At 43.6% G+C, this 23,203-nt stretch overlaps 1 protein-coding gene across 1 annotated transcript; it reads left to right on the top strand.

The window, feature by feature from the left end:
* The first annotated feature begins 1,750 nt into the window (after positions 1-1,750).
* smpd2a (sphingomyelin phosphodiesterase 2a) lies at positions 1,751-16,708 on the top strand. Its single transcript, XM_064300099.1, has 11 exons — positions 1,751-1,930; positions 3,960-4,154; positions 5,328-5,424; positions 7,700-7,776; positions 9,003-9,096; positions 9,770-9,859; positions 11,374-11,456; positions 12,242-12,374; positions 12,681-12,784; positions 13,203-13,390; positions 14,980-16,708. The coding sequence occupies exons 2-11, from the start codon at positions 4,105-4,107 to the stop codon at positions 15,381-15,383; spliced, it is 1,320 nt and encodes a 439-aa protein (XP_064156169.1). The 5' UTR covers positions 1,751-1,930; positions 3,960-4,104; the 3' UTR covers positions 15,384-16,708.
* Positions 16,709-23,203: the final 6,495 nt, after the last annotated feature.

Here is a 23,203-nt window from a genome sequence, read left to right as displayed (position 1 = left end):
TAGCAAGCTTAAAACGGCGTGTTGATTCAAAGTGTGCGCGCGTGTGTATGTATGCATGTCACTGTGTTTGTGTGCGTGTGTGAGAGTGCATGCGCGTGTGTTTGTGAACTGTAGTATTGTGTGCTGACGTTCATTTTTAAAGGGATAATCCCTCAGAAGCGTTCAGCAGTGATTATCCTCACTTTGCCTTCTCCGGGGATGAATGTGCCAAAATCCTCCCAGCAAAATGCATCCCATGACCTCGTGGAATTTCCAGAGCGCCTCTCTGCTGGGACCAAGCACTCCTGCCTGTAGGCTTCTTTAAGGTGTGTGCTGTTCTCGCACTCATCCATTTTATCAAGAGCGTGGTGAAGAATGAGGCGGCACACCGTATCACATTCTCCCATGGCTTCGTAGTCCTTTGTGTGCTTTTGCACCACTGTGCGCGCACACGTGCATTGCCAGGTGTAACGAGTGGCCTGTAGTGTGCAACCGAACTAGGGTATCTGTAGAATTCCCGATGGATAGCTTTTGATGAAATTGCTGGCTCATGCCCTAGATTTTCATTTTCAGTCAGCTGATCAAAGCTGCGGATCTGATTGGCTCTGCACTCTAATGTACCGGTGTCAGGATCTGGGTGTATGAGCTTCTGTCCATAGTTGCAACACTGTTGATGTCTTTCCCTCAGAGCTCCGTGCTGACCCTACCTCGGCCACTGTTCCTTGTGAAACATCAGCAGGTTGAGTTTTTTTCATCACTGAAGCGCTTTCCCAATGTGCCAATCAGAGCCATTATCATCCACGCCAGCCTTAATCCTACAGACCTGCCCAGCATTTTTTGTGCGTGACCCTGGGCATGCTGGGGTGTTAACTGCTCAATCACCTCCAGAGCTGCACCTCTGTGGAACTATCTGCTTTCAACATATTTCACTTGTCCCTCGTTCACCCAGTGGAACTGTGGGTGTTGGTGACTGATTAAAACCATCCAAAATCAATGCAGCCGGTGGAGCTTCAAAGAAAGGCAACATCAGTGTTCACTTATTTGACCTTTTTTGTTTATTATTTGTGTGCAGTGAACAAAAACATTTCAGAGACTCTCCAGCAACATGCTCGTCACCCCATTTGCTGTCCTGTTTTACGTGCTCAATGGAATGAGGAAATTAATTCTGTACTTACCCAATTCTAGTAATTTCATATTGTTGATTTCATAGCACTTTGTTTATAACCTATTCATGCTTTTTAAAACACATTTCACCGCATTCCGTCTGAGTTCTGCCCATGGATTCGGTTACTTGCAGAAAGGGACAGTTCACTTTCTGGTGTTTTTGTTTACGATTTCAGTTAAAGTCTATTTTTTTCCTTGACCAAGACAGGTGTGCGATTAAGGATATTTTTGATATTAACAAGTTTCAGATGACCAGCTGGCTTCAGAGTGGCTGGCTTTACTGTGGCTGGTACAGCGGAAGTTATGTGGTCTAGAACGAGAAATTAGACTTTAAGTAACCCCAAAAGAGCTTATTACTCCAGAGGGTGTGCCTGTATGATCTGACTATGGTTAGACTATTCTTCAAAAAATATGTGTAATGCTATTTTATTTTATTTATTTATTTATTTTTGCAGCGTAACGCATGAAAGTAACCTACCGGCATGCGCACATCCCCGTAAATGACTACATTACCCACAAGGACATATAATTTTAATGGTGCTGATATACATGGGTTATGGGTTTTGTAGTTTTATTTTCCTTCGGTATTTTTCCGCAGTTGCCTAAAGACTGCAAATACCGAAAAGCCGAGCGCGTGGCTTTGGACCGTAATTTCGCTTCTCAAGCTCTGTGAATTTGCTCTGTAAGCGAGGAAACATGCAGCGTTTTTTACAGTAGCATTAAGTAAGCCATATGTGGATAAAACAGTACTGGAAAGACCCTCTCCAGGCACCTGCTGAACAAAGAGGTGAAAGCCTTCAAATAATAACGCATCATTTGTCTCATTAGACAGCGCTAGCCAACTAAGTTAGCTGGCTAGCTAACTAGCCACTGGTTGAAGCCGGGTAAATTCTGATGGTAGATGACATTAATTTAGATGACGGTAGCTGGCCATGCGATTTCCACAGCGTAACCATTAGATTTAAAATTTAATCGGTGTGTCTTTTTAACAGATGTTACGTTGTACTTTTGCCTGCACGTAGCCTATGTTGTCAATCCTACTTTCCGGCCACCTAGACAACCATTTAATGTTTGCCAACAATGCAGTGAGATTGACTAATTTATGCGTTATGCTATCTATTCAAAATATTTTGTGTAGCCTAATTTACACTTGTGAACTCTTGTTAAGGCACATTTTTAAACTATGCAGCATGACTACGTACTAATTATGATGTAACTAACTCGCCCGCTAATTGTAGTTACACTGCAACAATGAATGACGTTAGTGAAGTGGATGCCGAAGTTTGTGCGCTTAACGCCACGGCGCCAGCCGTGCAGTAGCTACTGGCGGACACAATAAAGCCGCCGCAGCGACGTCTAAGTTTAGTACAGTAAGCTGATAATGATGTTCCTGCTACCGGCACTCGGCTCTTTTCCTTTAGAAAAAACATCGTATTTGAGGTGGATGTGACACAGTTGAATGATGCGCAAAGAGCAATAATATTCCAACTGGTTAAATCTGCCTAGTGCGACGTTTGTTTTTCGCTGCAGCTGATGGTTAAATTACAGTCAACAAAGCCGGAGGCATAGGCTACAGCTAGACGTTTAAATGCTCTATTTAAACTGGAAACTTCTGATGATTAGGCTATTAATTGTTGCTTGTTGTTTTGTGAAGCATCGACCTCAGAACGTTGCACCAGAAATATAGCTAGCATTTTGAACTATACAGCTTTTTTGTTGTCGTAGCTAGCCTATGCGTAATTTGGGCATTTTACTAAGCTTTTCAAGTATGTACACAGACGTAGCTTATTACATTGCCAGCCTGAAACTGCATGGGCTACTGTTCACACAAAGAAACCCTATCCTCCGATGCAGACGTAGTGAGTCACTTGGTCAATTAAGAATTTATGAGTGGAAAATATCCTATGTATACCTGGAAAAACTACTGTATTTAAAATACAGAATCGTTTGATTTTATCAAAGGATGGCTAAATTGTATTGTTTCTCTTATTCTGACCGACCAAGTGATTATAAAGACTACATAAACATTCGCTTCGACAGAGATTAATTGTATGTGTAAAAAGTTCCCATATTCATACAATACGTCAAGGGAGCAGTAAGTTGTGTTGTGTTAGTGTGACATGCAGTGGTTGTCTGTTGATTGCGACTATATTCACTCCGACTGCGATGGAGAGCATTGAGGAGTCAGTGTGTCGGCAGTCTTTTTTGTTCGGGCATAGTTCAATGATTTATAAATAGCTCTCCGGGGAGTGCCGAAACGCGCCTCTAGCCTATATACCAGGCCTACATAGCCCATAGTTCTCACGCTGCTATAGAAACACTGAAGCCATGTTCATCTCGGCCTGTAACTTTTCACCCAAATGTGTACGCCGTTATTCCGTAGTAGGCAACTGTGGGCGTCAGCAGGATGTAGCCAAATTACAAATGCTGTTTCAGAAAAATAACAGATGTCGTGTTTGACCTTTTCTTTGTGCATCCACCAGTGAACGGATTTATGATGTTTGCGTAGCTATCCACCGCTCTGGTGTGCTCACAGACGCGCAGTTCGGACAAAAAATAATTCGGACAGTTGCATTATAGCCTACTAGAACTGCATCGTGGACTTAGTGCTTCCGCGTACGATTGAAGCCGGTACAGAATTTATGTGTAGTAGGTTATTTGTAATCCACCTTTGTTGCGTGTGGTTGTTAGTTGTGTTTTTATGCAATCCTGGGAGCGCAGGGGCCTCCGCGTAAACCGGATCTGTGAATCGAGGGGATTGAAAAACCCTCCTTGTGCCTCTGATGCAGCGGTTTTTCACTTCCTATTCTCTGCAGCGCTCGCTTTAACTTCTGTCAGCAGTCTCTGTTGAGGGGAGAGGGACAGAAGAGAGAGAGAGAGTGCTGACTGCTGGCAGTAAGAACTGTACCCTCACCGGCGCCACCATCGCTACTTAAACAAGGCCCACTGTCATCTGTCGACATGTCCAGCGGTCAGCCAGTCAAGTTGCGCATCTTCTCCCTAAATTGTTGGTGAGTTCGGTTATTGGTCCACGCCCATTGGCGGAGGAAACAGTTTGGTATGTCTTTGATGTCTTTGTAGTGGGCTTACATAGAGATTTTCCATTCGAGTCCAGCCAACAAACATCCACAAGTCCGTTTAAAAGAAAGGCTGTCTCAAAAGCTGTTTGTTTATTTGCTTTTTTAATCCCTTATTATTTGTGCTAACCTTATTTCATTGAAATGATTTGTAATAACACATTTTATAATGTGTGACTACTTAATTTGCTTATCCTCTTAATCCAGTGTATATTCATTTAAAAAATTTGATGCCAGTATCTCTTGAATTCACAACCCACTGATTTTGAAGAGAGGGCATGATTGCCAGAGTAGGCCATTTCCTGTAGCAGTATCGCAATGTCATTTTTCTCTTCTGCTAGACCTTACCAGCCGTAAGGCCTCCTGCCAGCCTCAGCAGGAAGTGAATAAAACGGTCTCTCAGCTCTATGCAAATGGCAAGTTATAAAAATGTTGCAAGGTCATGAACTTTTGAAAATTGTATATATGTGCAAAGGAAAAATTCTAACAGCAGACAATTTGGGACTAAACCATTCGGGTGGCACTTCTTGGATATATTTTTTAGCCAAAAAAAAAACAGTGTCGGTCGAGTGTCGTCTCAGCTGTGCAAATTTAAGACACGTGACTTGTGGTCGCTGTCAGAACCGCAGGCAGCCTTGCTGTGAGGTAATAAGCCTGCGAACATGCAAAGCACTATCCAGCAACAATGAATGCTACACTTCAGGACTCTGGGTTTTCCAGGGGTGAAAAAGCCCTGATGCAAATGGGCTTTTAATTATTCAGCCTGAAATGATGCAAAGTCAGGGTTTCTCTGTGATTTCTCCTGAAAGCAGAAGAGAGGTGGTGCAGCTGAATGCTCACCTGCACCCCCCTTGTGCATGTGACCTTGAGCGACCTCGCCTAACTGAACACTAAATGCCCACAAAGCTGTGTGTGGACATGGCATGAAAGGAGTAAAAACACTATGTTTTGTGTGTTTTTGTGTCTGCATATTGTTTGTGGAATGTGTGTGTGTGTGTGTGTGTGTGTGCGCGTGTTTGTCTGCGTGTATGTGTCTGTGTCTGTCTGTGTGCATGTGTATGTGTCTGTGTGTGTGTGTGCGCGTGTATGCTTGTGTGTGTTTTTCAGGGGTGTCCACTACCTGAGCCAGCATTGTGCCCAGCGCTATGAGATGATTGGAGAGCTGCTGAGCAGGGAGGAGCATGACCTGGCCCTGCTGCAGGAGGTGGGTGAAGCCAAAGGAGTGTCACATGGTCACAGAGAGTGCCGCGGACTACTGCACCCTCACCCTGGCTCTCCCAGCCTTCACCTGCATGCATACTTAACAAACCATCACCAACAGCATCGAGCATGCATACTCACACACTGATACTCCAGCACTGAGCATGCATACTCACATACTGATACTCCAGCACTGAGCATGCATACTCACATACTGATACTCCAGCACCGAGCATGCATACTCACATACTGAAACTCCAGCACTGAGCATGCATACTCACATACTGATACTCCAGCACTAAGCATGCATACTCACACACTGATACTCCAGCACTGAGCATGCATACTCACATACTGATACTCCAGCACTGAGCATGCATACTCACACTGCTGATACTCCAGCACTGAGCATGCATACTCACATACTGATACTCCAGCACTGAGCATGCATACTCACATACTGATACTCCAGCACTGAGCATGCATACTCACATACTGATACTCCGGCACCGAGCATGCATACTCACATATTGATACTCCAGCACTGAGCATGCATACTCACATACTGATACTCCAGCACCGAGCATGCATACTCACACTGCTGATACTCCAGCACTGAGCATGCATACTCACACTCTGATACTCCAGCACTGAGCATGCATACTCACATGCTGATACTCAGCCTGAGCATGCATACTCACATACTGATACTCAGCACTGAGCATGCATACTCACATACTGATACTCCAGCACTTAGCATGAATACTCACACTGCTGATACTCCAGCACTGAACATGCATACTCACACTGCTGATACTCCAGCACTGAGCATGAATACTCACACTGCTGATACTCCAGCACTGAACATGCATACTCACACTGCTGATACTCCAGCACTGAACATGCATACTCACACTGCTGATACTCCAGCACTGAGCATGAATACTCACACTGCTGATACTCCAGCACTGAGCATGCATACTCACATACTGATACTCCAGCACTGAGCATGCATACTCACATGCTGATACTCCAGCACTGAGCATGCATACTCACATACTGATACTCCAGCACTGAGCATGCATACTCACATACTGATACTCCAGCACTTAGCATGAATACTCACACTGCTGATACTCCAGCACTGAGCATGCATACTCACATACTGATACTCCAGCATTGAGCATGCATACTCACATACTGATACTCCAGCACTGAGCATCCATACTCACATACTGATACTCAGCACTGCATGATACCACATGACTACTCCAGCACTGAGCATGCATACTCACATACTGATACTCCAGCATTGAGCATGCATACTCACATACTGATACTCCAGCACTGAGCATCCATACTCACATACTGATACTCCAGCACTGAACATGCATACTCACACTGCTGACACTCCAGCTCTGAGCATGCATACTCACATACTGATACTCCAGCACTGAGCATGCATACTCACATACTAATACTCCAGCACCGAGCATGCATACTCACACTGCTGATGCTGCTCTGCAGCTCACACTAAGCATCTTCTGGGCTGAACAATGGTTGTTCAGTTTGAGCAAACATGCCAGCCTTATGGTGAGTGCAGTCTCCATACGGTGCCAGCCCTATTCTGGCCGTTTAAATATTTATTTGGCGAGGCGTTTTGTTTGTGAAGTCAGGCTGATCCTTTTGTCTTTTTCCGGTGTAAAGCACAGCAAGTTCTTTCAGGTTTAACCAAAGTATTTGAGCTTTTATTGAGAATTCTTTTTTCCCCCACCAACATATTTTCCCAGCGCATGTGTTAAATTACCTAAACAAGGTGCATTTGTCTCTGACGTCGAATCAAATAGTGCCATAGAATTACTAATTTAAGCTCATGTTCTTAAATTATGAAGTTTTATGTTCATATCATACATTTGTATGCACTATCGTTTAGTTTTATTTTTTTAAACTAAATAAAACATAATTCAGAATGCAACTCCACAGAACAATGCAGAATTGGGAGTTCCATCACTCCGTTGCTCACTAGCGACCCCTGCTGGTCAGTTGGGCCAATATGCTTGCTGAAGCTGGAGTGTCTTCCTCCTACTCATGTCTGAACATATATGGTGGGCTACCGTGCAAAAAGAAGTAGCTGGCGACGTAGCATGCTTTGAAGGAGAGATTATGATTGGCTATTCCAAATTGGGCAGAAAATTGGGGCGAAGTGAACGTATGCACTATAAGTCCTTGTGCATCTCTTGTTGATGTTTCTAATCTTGCCATTATTTGTGTTATATTAGGTGTGGAGTGAAAAAGACTATCTCTTCCTGAAAAAGACTCTTGGAAGCAGCCACCCTCACTCCCACTATTTTAAGAGGTAAGTGGTACAAGTGGAACTGTGGCCAGTTCTGTGTTATTGAAAAGATTCAAAATTAAAAGGTTTGCTGGGGCTATGTCTTTATTCTTTACTTTTTTTATTTACTTTACTGTATTTATTATATATGGTATTGTTTGCCATGGGTATAGAGATCCGTTAAATGGTAATTTATACCAAAGAGTATTCATATGCCTTGTGGCATAATTTTTTATATTAATGCAAGTGTGGCAAAGAAATTGATGTGCTCAGTCAATAATCAAATGACAATGTAAAATTGATAACTGCAAACTGCAAAAATAAGCAAGTCTTCAGCGAAACTTGATGTTATTCAAGCACGCATTGAACTGGTGCATATGCATAAATGCAACAACAAAAACTGCTCAGGTACACAAACAAAAAGACAAAGTGTGTGAACTTAAAAGACACATTTGTCTCAATAGCTTGAACAAAATCAGTGTGTTTTGATGAAGGCTTATGTATCTTTGTAGCGTGCCGTTAGCATTTCTACCTTTTTCATGGTATTACTTCAAGCAGCTATCCAAACATTGTCACTCATTCACTATGTAGTTTAAGCCTTGTCCTGAGTTGTATGCACTGTTGTAGTCGTTGATACCTCAAACTATATGTAATGTATGTAGTATACTGGCCTGTTTTTAAGGCAGAGATTTTGCCACCATAGCAATGCCCTCAGGTACAGGCATTGTTTTTAGATTAATCTAGAGCACCAGCCGTGTTGTCCTAATCTTTTCAGTGCTTTCCTGGGAATTAACCACTTAATGTAGCTGGGGCATTGCTTACGAGCATATTTCTGCAGCCATCCAATCAAAACCTGTTTGGGGCATTATCTATTAGCGTATTTCAGCAGCCGTCCAATCAAAAGTTGTTTGGGTGCATTTGCGTAAAACTTGGTTAGTACAGCCTTCCAGTTAGAAGCTGGCTCTTTAGAAAATTCAGGGTCACTTCCCGCAGGGCACTAATCAAGATCCTTTGCAAAGAATCTAGTGGTTGATTAGTAGAATCAGGTGTGTCACTGCTTGGTTGGAACAAAAGCCTGCACCCACGCCGGCCCTTTCTGGGTAAGATTGAGGACCCCTGCCGTAGGGGACTGGAAGGAGGAGAACTTCCCTGCGAATCCCAGCCCGGTCCGAAGGCCGCGGTCTGAGAGCCGTGCGCCACTGTCTGCGATACGTACTCAGCAAAGCTCTTTTCTGTGTTCGCTGTTGCAGTGGGGTCATTGGAAGCGGTCTGGCTGTGTTCTCCAGGCACAAGATCCACGACGCGTTTCTCTACCGCTTTTCCCTGAACGGTTATCCTTACATGGTGAGTTTACACTTCACAGTTTCACTTTCGGGAATTTAGCAAGTCTCAGCCGAGGCGTTGAGCTCATGTGTCTAGTGTGTGGGCTAGGGTTAGTGCTAGGGCTTGGGTTAAGGCTGGGGTTAGTGTTAGGGTTATAATGTGAAGTGGGTTAGGGTCAGTGTTAGGGTTGTAATGTGAAATGGGTTAGTGCTAGGGCTTGGGTTAAGGCTGGGGTTAGTGTTCGGGACAGAGTTAGGGTCAGTGTTAGGGTTTTAATGTGAAATGGGTTAGGGTTAGTGTTAGGGCTTGGTTTAAGGCTAAGGTTAGTGTTATGGCTAGTGTTAGGGTTGCAATGTGAAATGGGTTAGGGTTAGTGTTAGGATCAGTTAGAGTTAGTGTTAGGGCTTGGGTTAAGGATGGGGCTAGTGTTAGGGTTGTAATGTGAAATGGGTTAGGGTCAGTGTTCAGGTCAGTGTTAGGGTCAGTGTTGGTGTTAGGGTTGTAATGTGAAATGGGTTTGGGTTTGTGTTAGGGTCAGTTAGAGTTAGTGTTAGGGCTTGGGTTAAGGATGGGGATAGTGTTAGGGTTGTAATGTGAAATGGGTTAGGGTCAGTGTTCAGGTCAGTGTTAGGGTCAGTGTTGGTGTTAGGGTTGCTGTTGCATTCAGGGCAGTGTTCTTGTGTTCCCCTCTCAGCTCCATCACGGTGACTGGTTCGGGGGGAAAGCTGTGGGAATGGTCATCGTGAATATCTCTGGGTTGACTGCTCATGTCTATGTCACACACGTAAGCTGATCCCTCCTGAAAATGCCTATATGGGACATCACATTATAATCATTCAACAGAGGCTTATGTTTGGAGTGCCCTGCAATGTAAGAGAACATACATACTTATTTCCCATACTTTACTCTCATAATAAAAAAAAGGACAACACTTTCTATGTATGGTTCTTCATAATAGTTGAACAAGTCCCTCGTACGTACTATGTAACATCTTCATAAGCACTGCATAGATATTAATAAATGCTTATGTCGGTAACTTCAAATAGGGTTCTGCATCTGTAGTTGTGACATGATACATGATGGGGAAGGTGTGTGTGAGGAGGCAGGGGTGCGTATGTGTGTAAGTGAGGGAGGAGGCGTGTGTGTGTTAGTGGTAGAGGAGGTGTGTGTGTTAGTGATAGAGGAGGTGTTGTGTGTGTAAGTGATAGAGGAGGTGTGTGTTAATGATAAAGGAGGTGTGTGTGTGTAAGTGATAGAGGATGTGTACCTGTGTTTAAGTGATAGAGGAGGCATGTTTGTATAAGTGACAGAGGAGGTGTGTGTGTGTAAGTGATAGAGGAGGAGTGTGTGTGTGTAAGTGATAGAGGAGGTGTGTGTGTATAAGTAACAGAGGAGGTGTGTGTAAGTGATAGAGGAGGCATGTGTGTATAAGTGACAGAGGAGGTGTGTGTGTGTTAGTGATAGAGGAGGCATGTGTGTATAAGTGACAGAGGAGGTGTGTGTAAGTGATAGAGGAGGCATGTGTGTGTCTGTGACGGAGGAGGTATGTGTGTGTATAAGTGACAGAGGAGGTATGTGTGTGTATAAGTGACAGAGGAGGTGTGTGTGTATAAGTGACAGAGGAGGTGTGTGTAAGTGATAGAGGAGGCATGTGTGTGTCTGTGACGGAGGAGGTATGTGTGTGTATAAGTGACAGAGGAGGTATGTGTGTGTATAAGTGCAGAGGAGGTGTGTGTGTATAAGTGACAGAGGAGGTGTGTGTAAGTGATAGAGGAGGCATGTGTGTGTCTGTGACGGAGGAGGTATGTGTGTGTATAAGTGACAGAGGAGGTATGTGTGTGTATAAGTGACAGAGGAGCTGTGTGTGTATAAGTGACAGAGGAGGTGTGTGTGTATAAGTGACAGAGGAGGTATGTGTGTGTATAAGTGACAGAGGAGGTGTGTGTGTATAAGTGATAGAGGAGGTGTATGTAAGTGATAGAGCAGGTGTGTGTGTAAGTGATAGAGGAGGTGTATGTAAGTGATAGAGCAGGTGTGTGTGTAAGTGATAGAGGAGGTGTGTGTGTGCTAGTGATAGAGAAGGTGTATGTAAGTGATACAGCAGGTGTGTGTGTAAGTGATAGAGGAGGCATGTGTGTATAAGTGACAGAGGAGCTGTGTGTGTATAAGTGATAGAGGAGGTGTGTGTGTAAGTGATAGAGGAGGTGTGTGTGTGCTAGTGATAGAGAAGGTGTATGTAAGTGATACAGCAGGTGTGTGTGTAAGTGATAGAGGAGGTGTGTGTGTCTGTGCCTGCAGCTCCATGCGGAGTACTGCAGGGAGAAGGACGGGTACCTGCCCCACAGAGTGGTCCAGGCCTGGGAGCTGCTACAGTTCGTTCGGTAGGAGAGACGAGGGAACCGACCCTGTCAAAGATTTATCTGATCAAGCCATGTCCATTTCAAACTGCCATCCCAGACCCTACATCTCATTCATTCCTCTGTCAAACGGTCAAAGCTGCTGTTTAGGCCATGTAACGTGTCTTATATTTGCTTACTCTCTTATTTTTTAGAGATTAGAGGAGTGCAGTGATAAAATGACTAATATATGGGTGATGAGTAAAACGTTTGTGTAATGTTAATGATTACCGCTCGAGCACAAAGACTGAGAGACAGAGAACTAAACTGACAGTTTAATAATTGGTCTCTGTTACGCAGTTTGCAGCTGTCATTTCTGATAATTTTAATAATTTTTATTGCGTTAAACAGGTTTTATGTAACTGCACTGAAAGAGCCCTTTGGGCTTTCATTAACTCTGACAGGCATTTGAAAGCTGAGATATGCCTCTGAATCAGGGCTTTTACAGCCTGAATTTATTTCTGTGTTCCTTTTAAAGTTGCACTTGGAAAACAGGGGAATTGAGAGACAAAGTGTGTGCAGCTTCTGGATTCGCTTTTACAGCATATTTTACATTCGAGGTTTAAAATCCCTCAAAAAATTCACAAATTTCTAAAAATCAAAACTGCCTACAGATAATGGGAATATGCAGTATGTGCTGTAGGTTTTCTTTCCCTGAGGTATACATGCAGTTGGTAAGGAACACGAGTAGACTGTTTGAACGTGATACAGATGTTGCAGCGGTGAGATCCGTGGACAGATGTTCACTGCCCCCCACTTCTGCCTTGCAGCCACACGTCGAGCGGGGCGGACGTGGTGATCCTGGGGGGGGATTTGAACATGCACCCCCAGGACCTGGGAAACAGACTCTTTCGCACGTACACAGGACTCAAAGACTGCTACACCAACACGGACAAGTTTGACGCAAGTTGTTTTTCTTGTATCCCGCGTGGGTCTGAGGTCATTGTATGACATTGCACGTGTCTTTTTTTTTTTTACCTCACATGTGCTTGTAATATATGACCTGTAATGCTTTTGTATTTTCACCATATTTCAATGACCTATCTGTGTTGAAGGCCTCCATTTTGGTTGACCCTTGTTTGACATTTTGGTTGACCTTATTTAAGTGTCTCATGTAGAATTAAAAGTTCTGCACCACATGCAGGTTGCTGAAAGCGGACATGGTTGTGACCTCACCTAACGCTCCCCTGTGTGTTTTGTTCCTGTCAGGGTTGTGATGAAGGGGTCACACTAATAGCAGACAACCCCTTCACAGATAAGAAGGAGCTCCTTCCCTTCGACAAAGGGATCAGAATAGACTACATTCTCTTCAAGGTGATCAAATGGAACCTACCCTGGATAAAATAGCTTTGAATGAACCACCACTGTCTTTTCTTCTTCTTGTTTCTTATAGAGCTGTTCTGACCATGTTGTAAAACAGGGAGAAGGTCTTTGTTGCTTTAGGTCTCTGATCTTAGAATGAAAATGCCGCTCGGTCTCTGTAGAGACAAAGGGAGCAGCCCCAACTTGAGCACGTATTTTCCCTCAGAAGCATTTGTTTTTCTTCCTGTTTCCTTGTCGAAAGGCGCGGCGTAGGTAAAGTTTTATTTTTAGCGAGCCGTCAGCCAGGCCCGCGTGGATGTGAGTTTTGCTCTTTGAATAGACGAGTCTGGCGTCATTGCGCAGGCCGGCGCAGTGAGATGTGGCGAGTGCTCTTGTCGCTGTCGAAATAGACGTCTTGGTTTGCCGAAGGGGTTCGTCGGAGGTGCGCGTGACGTGCCCGTCCCTGTCCACCACCAAGGGCTCGGTGCCCGGGAGGGCCTTCCCGTACTCGGACCACGAGGCCCTGAGCGCCGAGCTCCTCCTCCTGCGCCGCGCTCGGGACGACGGCGACGGCGACGGCGAGGAGGGCGAGGAAGGGCGGGACGGCTGCTCTGCAGGTACGCCACCGACGGCAGTCTACCTGGCAGAGTGCACGCAGGCGTTTATACGAGCGTATATGGGCTCTTATCCCACAGATACGGACCAGCTTAGTGAGGGGAGTATTTAGCTTAATCAGTGGAGTATTTAGCTTAATCAGTGGAGTATTTAGCTGTATTTAGCTTAATCAGTGGAGTATTTAGCTTAATGAGTATTTAGCTTAGTGAGCGGAGTATTTAGCTTAATCAGTGGAGTATTTAGCTTAATCAGTGGAGTATTTAGTTGTGTTTAGCTTAGTGAGTAGAGTATTTAGCTTAATCAGTGGAATATTTAGCTTAATCAGTGGAGTATTTAGTTGTGTTTAGCTTAGTGAGTAGAGTATTTAGCTTAATCAGTGGAGTATTTAACTGTATTAAGCTTAATCAGTGGAGTATTTAGCTTAATCAGTGGAGTATTTAACTGTATTAAGCTTAATCAGTGGAGTATTTAGCTTAATCAGTGGAGTATTTAACTGTATTAAGCTTAATCAGTGGAGTATTTAGCTTAATCAGTGGAGTATTTAACTGTATTAAGCTTAATCAGTGGAGTATTTAGCTTAATCAGTGGAGTATTTAACTGTATTAGCTTAATCAGTGGAGTATTTAGCTTAATCAGTGGAGTATTTAGCTTAATCAGTGGACTGTTTAATGATGGGCTAAGAGTGAGTTGGGGGGGGGCTGCAGAATATGCTGGTTGTCGCTTCATTGTTGCTGAAATCACAGTTATCTCATCTCGCCTGGTTTATTGGGCGATTTGATAAACGTGATTCCTGATTTCATGGTTAAAATAAAGAAGAGCCACCGTGTAGTTCTCTAGAGCCAGGCTTGGCCACCCACGTTCTAGATCTGTCCTTTGTTTTTAATTTGGCTGGTAACTCTCGGTTTTCCAACTCGAGACTTTGAGGGTTTATGCACGTGCAGGTTTTGTGGCTTCCATTCAGAAGCCACTTGAGCCTTGGAAACGAGATGCGTACACTCTTTGGCCAGAGGACTGCAGTTTGAGATGGCTGAGGACTGCAGTTTGAGATGACTGAGGACTGCAGTTTGAGATCTCAGGACAGCAGTTTGAGATCTCAGGACTGCAGTTTGAGATGACTGAGGACTGCAGTTTGAGATCTCAGGACTGCAGTTTGAGATGGCTGAGGACTGCAGTTTGAGATGGCGGAGGACTGCAGTTTGAGATCTCAGGACTGCAGTTTGAGATCTCTGAGGACTGCAGTTTGAGATCTCTCAGGACTGCAGATTGAGATCTCTGAGGACTGCAGTTTGAGATGGCGGAGGACTGCAGTTTGAGATCTCAGGACTGCAGTTTGAGATGGCAGAGGACTGCAGTTTGTGATCTCAGGACTGCAGTTTGAGATGGCGGAGGACTGCAGTTTGAGATCTCAGGACTGCAGTTTGAGATCTCAGGACTGCAGTTTGAGATGGCGGAGGACTGCAGTTTGAGATGACTGAGGACTGCAGTTTGAGATGACTGAGGACTGCAGTTTGAGATCTCAGGGCTGCAGTTTGAGATCTCAGGACCGCAGTTTGAGATGGCCGAGGTAACCCTGTTTTTGTTTCCGTGGCAGACGCGCTCCCGGAGCTGGTGGACACGGTGACGGAGGCGCGGACGGAGGTGAAGGTGGGGCTGCACCTGGCCGAGCGCATGCGGAGCACGGCGGCTCGCACCGCCGCCATGGGGCTGGTGCTGCTGCTGCTGGAGCTGGCCATCGCCGCCGTGCCCTGGCTGGCGCCGCGCGCCGAGCAGCCCTTCCCGCGCGCCTCCTTCTACCTGCTGGGGGCGCTGTGCCTGGCCGTGCTGCTCGCCACCCTGCTGCTCTACGTCTTCCACACCACGCAGGTCAAGGCCCTGCAGGGCGCCGAGGACCAGATGAGGCTGGCGGCCGGCAGCCTGCAGGAGGCGCTGAAGAGCCGCGCCGGGGCCGGCCAGCAGGGGGCGCCGAACGCCCGGCCGCCCGCCCCAGAGGAGTAACGAATGAGCCGGAGGAGGGAGTGAACGCTACACACTCAACCACTGGACGCTCGCTTGGAAAGAAGGCCCTTGAAACATGGCCACATGAGGGGAAGGAGAGAAGAGAGGTGCTCGTTTTCCTCGTTCATTTCATTTTCAGCTCCGGTGAGGATGAAGGTGGCGTGCTGTGCTGTCGTCCTCACACCACTCCAGCTTTGGCTCTGAGCTTGGCATTGCTATTTAACCGAGGCACGACACGTGACACACTGGCAAGGTCCCAGTGCTGAAAATATTATCTTTCTGATTATGGACATTGGACCTATGTATAAGGGCATTGAAGTAATGGAATCTAGAATGCATTCTGCAATCGTTTTCTCATTTTAATTGATTTTATTAGCTTTTTTGTTACCTTTTAATTTAAAATTCCATCACGTATTATGTACTTAAAGGTTGTGATACCATATGGGACAATTGATAGTTGCTGTTCTGCTCTGTCACCAGATCGGTGGCATGTTCAGTTGACAGATGTATGCATTTCTTGCAATTTTGACATTGTCAGGGTTGCGATAAATTAAATCTCTTTATTCAGGGAATTAAGTGACTGAAATATCTCTGTAGAATATTATGGCCAGTTTTTTCACTTTGTGAATCAAATTTTAATTGATTTCCTCAAATGACTGAAATGCACTAGGAACTGACCCCCCCCCCCCCCCAATGACCCTGGTTGCCATACCAACAGAGATGGAGGTGTGAAGGCGGCTGGGATCTGGGAGGCTACCTCCTGCAGATCGTTGTGGGACCAATGACTAGCCTCTGTGTGTGCGTGTACCAGGCCCCTCCCTCCACTGCACCCAGCTGTGAGACGATCAGGGCGTGGCCCTATCAGAACCACGGCCTGCGTCTGCTGCACGTAGGCCTGGAGAGTCACGGGGCCTGCCGTTTCCTCTGCTAGGGCGGTTTTATGCTTCTGCGCAGTCTGCATAGTTTGCGTGATTTGTGTTGCGGGCGGCACTCGCGAAGGGGCAGATCGTTTATGCTCGTGCGGCGTGTTGCACAGGTTGCACAGGTTGCACAGGCCGCGTAATTAGATTGTGTCACTGACCTTAATCGTTCTAGAGAAAGCGAGTAGCTTGTGCCTTAAAAAGCAAAGTAACATTGGCTGTATTACGTGTCCAGTTTGCCGGAACGTGAGACAGAGCTAACCACATGATACACATAACTACCATAGCTACATTCGTATTTCCAAACCTACGAAATACTGCACGAATTACCACAAAAATGCTTAGCTAGATGTAACTTGTAGGAATGAAGACGCTCACCTGATAAAAGCACTTTTTAGCCGCGTATTTAACGTTGGCTATCGCTTTCGTGACTCGACCGTTATAACCTGTTAGCGAGAGCTGTCTGCCAAAGTGACCTCACATCATCAGTCATCCAATCATCTGTGCGGTTTATGTGGGCACTGGTTGCTATCTATGCGCTTGTAAATTGTTTGGGAGGTATGCCACTTCCGCACAACACCTACGCAACCCCTAGCAAACCAACGTTTACGTGTACAGAAGCGTAAAACAGCCTTTACATTACATTACATTACAGGCATTTAGCAGACGCTCTTATCCAGAGCGACTTACACAACTTTTACATAGCATTTTACATTGTATCCATTTTATACAGCTGGATATATACTGAAGCAATTTCGGTTAAGTACCTTGCTCAAGGGTACAACGGCAGTGTCCTACTCGGGAATCGAACCTGCGACCTTTCGGTTACAAGTCTAGTTCCCTACCCACTGTGCTACACTCCGTCCTTTACTCAGTGTTAACGTTGGTAATGCACCACATCTGGTTTCTTGGGTCTGATTCAATGTTGCTGATTTTTAAAGATGAACACAAAAACCGTCATGCCCTGTCGCCCACCTGGACCAGGGTCGAGAGCCCCTGACCTGCTGATTTCTAAGCCCTCACCAAAACGAATCCCATACTATTTATGCTTAGCGTACAGTCCATCAGAGTGATGTAGGTCTGCTTCATAAAGTTCCATTTTTTATATATTTTTTTTTTTAATTTTTTTTTTTAAGAAACTGGGTCATGTGACTCATTTGTCCTGGAGACATTGGCTGCTGGTCAGATTATTCGAGCAGTGCGTGAGAAGGCGTTTTTCTGGCCTTTTCCCAGCCCAAAAACGTGCTTGTGTTTTTCGATTAATCTTTCTGCTCAAGCCGGCTCTTTGGGCCGCAGCCAGGAAGCAGAGACTCTTCCTCCATACTCTTCCTCACCACCGCACTCATTGCCATCGGGCAAGAGAGCTGCAGAACTGAATGTACTGTTTTTATCACTTTTATTGCTGTTTAATGACTGAAATTTGTTTAGATTTGAGTTCTTTGCTTAGATCGTCAGCTGAAATAAATCACATTTCATTGAGTCTCTGAGAAAACCAGCCTTTTGCAGACATGCAAATACTGTGTGCAATGCTTTTTTATGATATCAGCACTAGTGCTTAATATCCCTCCTATTTAATATGTAGAAATGTAGAAAATCTAATGGTGTGTGTGGGTGTGTTTGTGTGTACACACACACACATACACACACGCCCACTGTCCATAATTAAAAACATTTAAAAACCATCTAATGTCTTTAATTACTCAATTTAGAATTGCTTTGCAGAGGAGTAGTAATCTCAACTTTTAAAATGCAGTCATTTTATAAGTTAAAAACCAGTAAATACTTTAACAGATTACATTGGCCTGCTCGGATGGTTCAGGGTAATCAAATTCCTCACATCATCTGAACACAACTGTGTTCAGTGTATATAGGCTAGTTAATTCCTATTCTGTTCAGTTCATTCTTTAGAATTGAATAAGGGGATTAATGAATAAGTCACATTCATGATAAAGAAATGGTTTTGTCAAGAACAGTGCAGAAGAACTCGACTGGCCTGCACAGAGCCCTGACCTCAACTCCATCAAACACCTTTGGGATCAATTGGGAAGCCAACTGTGCACCAGGCCTAATCGCCACAGTCAGTGCCTGACCTCACTAATGCTCTTCTGGCTGAACGGAAGCAAATCCCTGCAGCAATGCTCCAACATCTAGTGAAAAGCCTTCCCAGAAGAGTGGAGGTTGTTATAGCAGCAAAGTGTGAACCAACTCCATATTAATGCCCGTGATTTTGTATGAGATGTTGGATGTCAGGTGTCCACATCCTTTTGGCCATGTAGATGGCCGCTTTTGTTCTGGTGCAACCATGCATTATAACTTTCAGTGTCTGGTCTTCAGTCTTCAGTGGAAAAATACTGAAGTGGTGTGCAGCTGATAAATCTGCCATCGTGTGTTTTATCTGTAAACCACAGTGTGTATTATCTCTGAACAAGGCTGGAGCATGATCTCCAGCCAAAGGTAAAGACGGAAGAGAAGAACCCGGATATAGAAAGTAAATACGAGACAGAAGGAATGAAGAGTGACATCACTGGGTTTACTGCCTCTCAGATGACCCTGGTTAGATAATGAAGCCACTCCAGACACCGCCAGGGGTGGAATGTGACCCACAGTCCTCTCTGCTATGATACACTATCGTCTTACAGAGCCGAAGGCCAATGTTCTGTGACTGTTAATAATATTCTCGAGAGCGGACGTTCTGCAGTTCCCACGCATTAACTGACGCTGCACCTAGGCCTACGAGTTGCGAAAATGGCTTTTACAAAATGTTCTTTCTTCGCCAAAGCTTTTGAGTGAACTTTTACAAGAAATGCTGATTTGTAAAAGGTATAATTTAAATATGTAAGAAGGTATGATGAGGTTATCGGCGACCACTTGCAAGCTTGACAGTTATGTCCTTGCTGCCGCTTAGTTCAATTTCTCCTGTCTAGCAACCGTAATGCAGAACATCTATACATTTTTATGAGTCTTTATAAATTAGCGGAGCTTCATACACATGGTTGCTGGTTTAGTGGGTTACAACTAGGGAGAAATCCATGGGGAATATTCCTTAGGTAACAGCATGTGCATAGATGGTGGATTTCAAAAAGATGAGATGGAAGTCTTAGGTTCTAAGTGGAAGAAATACTAGGCTACTGGCATCATTTCAGAAGCTGGGGTCCAAACAGAAAAACCTCTGAAAGGACTCCTGATAAACTGTCATGAGGGTGGAGATTCCTGAGCAAATGTATCCATTCAAATAACTTTTTTCATTATTTAGGTGTTAAAGCAAAACTGACTACACTGAGAGACTGTAGGAGGGAACACAAGCCTTTTTCAATGCTTATTGGTGGTACTGTGGTCTGCTCTGGGTATTAGATCAAATACATACCTGGACCCTTGGGATAATATATATTAGTCATTTTTATTCATTTTCCTATTATTTTCAAGCATTCAAATACAGATTCAATTATAGTAACCATTATTTATTTGCAACCTATTTTCTTTCAAAAATCAATTCCCCACTTAATCCAGACGGTGTCAGTGTTGTGCCACAAATTCACAGCACAGCGAACTAGTTTTTGTGGGGTTCTGTTGGTTTTATGAATAGACATTTCACACATTTTCCTCTTGTTACCCTGGTTCATAGGTAAGTAGTGGATACCTGTGTATGAGAGAAAAACAACTGCCAAAAATTCTATCGGTTTTAAAAACAAATGAACATCTGTATACTTCATTTTTCCTAAATTACCCGAGAAAAAGACTGACATTTTATGTTTACTATCATATCAATCCAGCCCCAAGGCTTAAATATATATGCTCATACCTGTATAAACTAAAAACACCATTTCACAAGGAACTGCGTTTTGGATCTCCTTCATTATAGAGGCATGACCCCACAAGCTGCCCAGAATAAGATGATTTCTATAACTACCATTCCTGTGATGGAGTAAAAACTAAGAGCGCTGTGATGCAATCCATTCAGACACATATGACATTGCCTATTTTGTCAGGTCTAGCTTCCCCTCATCAGTAGGCAGGGCCAGTGCACTTTCCGGGTTAATTAATATCTCTAAGGATTCATCACTATAATCACTTTGCAGTAGTAAAAAAAAGAAAAAAATAAGTTTCTTGTTGGTACTTGATATAAGGTAATTTTTTTAAAACTCCAACACTGAGACCTTGCAGAAATTAAAATGACGCACCAATGATTTATGGAGCAATTCCTTTAGGAGAGAATTATAGAGTTCTCTTTCCCTCAGTTTTTAAAATTCCATTAAATTAGTCACCTGGCAGATGCTGTTTTCCAGAGTGGTGAATGGTAGTGGAGGACATCAGTGCTACTCTCAGGAGAACAGAAATGCACTTTCACCAAGAAGGCACAACACGTTTTACAATAGCTGCTTTTTCAGTTATTTTATGATACTGATATGACTGATTTATCCTAATATGACTGCTTTTAAACTCATGAAATCTTACTTGGAGGTAGAAAATTATAATTCAAAAGCTTAATATTTTACAGTGTTATCTGCAGATTAAACTCTTCACTTCATTAAACTCCATTTGTAGACAGAGAGAGCAGGAATGCCTTTACAAATATTTGCATTGTCTCCATGGCATTGCAATGTCAAATAAGGAATGAATAGTGACATTTCTATTTTTTTCTTTCCAAGATTTGACTAATTATGCCACCTGAAAACAAAGTAATGGGCAAAGAGTGGAAACCAATAATGTAGACATTAGAACATGGGTCACCTTAGTATACTTAAGTCTTTGAGATCCCCCACAAAATGTAAATCAGTTCCCTTATGTGACAAGTATTACATTTGGCACTAACAATATACCTTTAATTGCAGTTTTCTTTAATGATGCTGTTCCACTGTGACATGTAGGAAGGTTCAATCTGCAAGTCTAATCAATGACTGATTCTATCATTTATGAGATGACAACTGGCTACAGTTGGTAACTGGCTACAGGCAAATGACATCCGAAACAACTACTCCATCCTTATTTAGGCAGATAAGACCACGTACACATCCCCAGCTAGTAAGAGTTCTGGAAGCAGATTTAGAATTTGAAATGGTAGAATGGATGGTGTTCATCCCTTCTTCCTGCCGAACCAAACAAAACAATGACGCTTCCTGCCATGTGGGAGAAGAACAAGTACCTCATTTATAAAATGGCTTTACGATCAAATTATATCTCAAATAGTGACTTACGCAGAAAAGCATGACTCAGTAGTTATTTATAAAATTGCGCTTTGCATGTGGATATGATAGTATCTCTACGTAAAGGTTATACTAGACACAAGTTAATTACCTGGTTGTGTGGAGTTACTGCTTAAGTATAACTTGGGAGATGATCTTATGGTTACGTTTAAGTTGAAATCTAAAAGTACATAAATATATATATATATATATATATATATATATATATTTATTTTATTTTTTTTAATAAATATGGCCCCAATTTCTTCCAGGAAAGTGATATCTGAGTTTGAGTAATGATTGAAAGTAATTTGATTCTCATGACTGTGCCATTCAGTCAACCTTTATCTATTAGATAAAACACTGCTTTAGCTGTAGTTACTGCCTCTATATTTATAGACATGAATAAAGCGGAGGTCTGACAACCATCACCCTTTAGTGTTTTTTTTTTGTTTAGTTTTTTTTGGTAACTGCAGTCAGGGCATACAGTGAGGCAGAAATGTAATGCCCACTCAGCCATGTTAGCCTCTTGTGATTTCAAGAGCTTGATAATCGCTGCCCTACAGCAAAAAAAACCAGAACAAGAATACCACATCAACACCCATAATTCAGTGAGAAACCTTTCCTTTCATGAGGGCTGGGACATTGAGGTATTCCACCAAAGTTTTACAAAGCATGAAGGTTTTGGAAAGAACAACTTACCCCCCAACACTATTTTAAAAACGGCCGCAAGCTTTTCGCCTCCAGCTGAGTACATTTCTGTCTTCATAGTTTAGCGACAAAACATGCTGTTCAGGTGTGTTGTGTTTCATTACTTTAAACAATCGTAGCATTAATAATTAAGTTTCCAGATAAACAGCCATCTTTCATGTGCCAACTGCCAGGTACACTGGCACAATCACATGTGAAGTCAGACATCTGGTTGGCTCATATCCCTGTTGCCATGGGTTACTGGGCCTGGAGTAGAGAACAACACCCGTAGCATGGAAACACAGAAAATGGAGGCAGGCTGATTAGGGATATAATAATAAAATAAATGACTACAGGCCCTCTATAACAAAAGGCAATTGATGCTGGGACAGGTAAGAACACAAACTTTAAGCACAAAGTGGTCTTAAACCTTTATGGCAAAGGGTTTTTGGCCCAGTTCTATATGAGTTGTGGATTGGAATTAATAGTGAAAACATGTATTGAAAACAAGTGTAAATACTTCATGATTGATTGCATTCACTTCCTTTAAGTTTGGAGTCAGATCCAGGACTCCTGAACCATGAACCAGATAACATAAAGCAAAAAAGCATAAAAATAACTGAGTTCAATCAGATTGGCTGATGTCTTTAATAAACATTAAGTCAAAGAACAGGGCATGTTGTGTCGTAACATACTGCCGTTTAACAAATATGTGACATTCCTGGGGAGTGATGGAATGAAAAGGCACTTCTACTGAAATGTAGCAGGACATACGAAGCTGAACCCAAGCGCTCATATGATCCCTGAACCTCCTGAGGTTCTGGCGCTCAGCACAGCTTCATTACCATGCTAACCACAGCAACAGCTTCATTACTGTGGTAACCACAGTAACAGCTTCATTACTGTGGTAACCACAGTAACAGCTTCATCACTGTGGTAACTGCAGTAGCAACTTCATCACTGTGGTAACTGCAGTAACAGCTTCATTACTGTGGAAACTACAGCAACAGCTTCATTACTGTGGTAACCA

Source organism: Anguilla rostrata, chromosome 11, assembly GCF_018555375.3.
Source record: "Anguilla rostrata isolate EN2019 chromosome 11, ASM1855537v3, whole genome shotgun sequence".
Taxonomy (NCBI): domain Eukaryota; kingdom Metazoa; phylum Chordata; class Actinopteri; order Anguilliformes; family Anguillidae; genus Anguilla; species Anguilla rostrata.
Note: the sequence above shows the minus strand (reverse complement) of the source record. Positions and strands in the feature narration are given on the sequence as shown.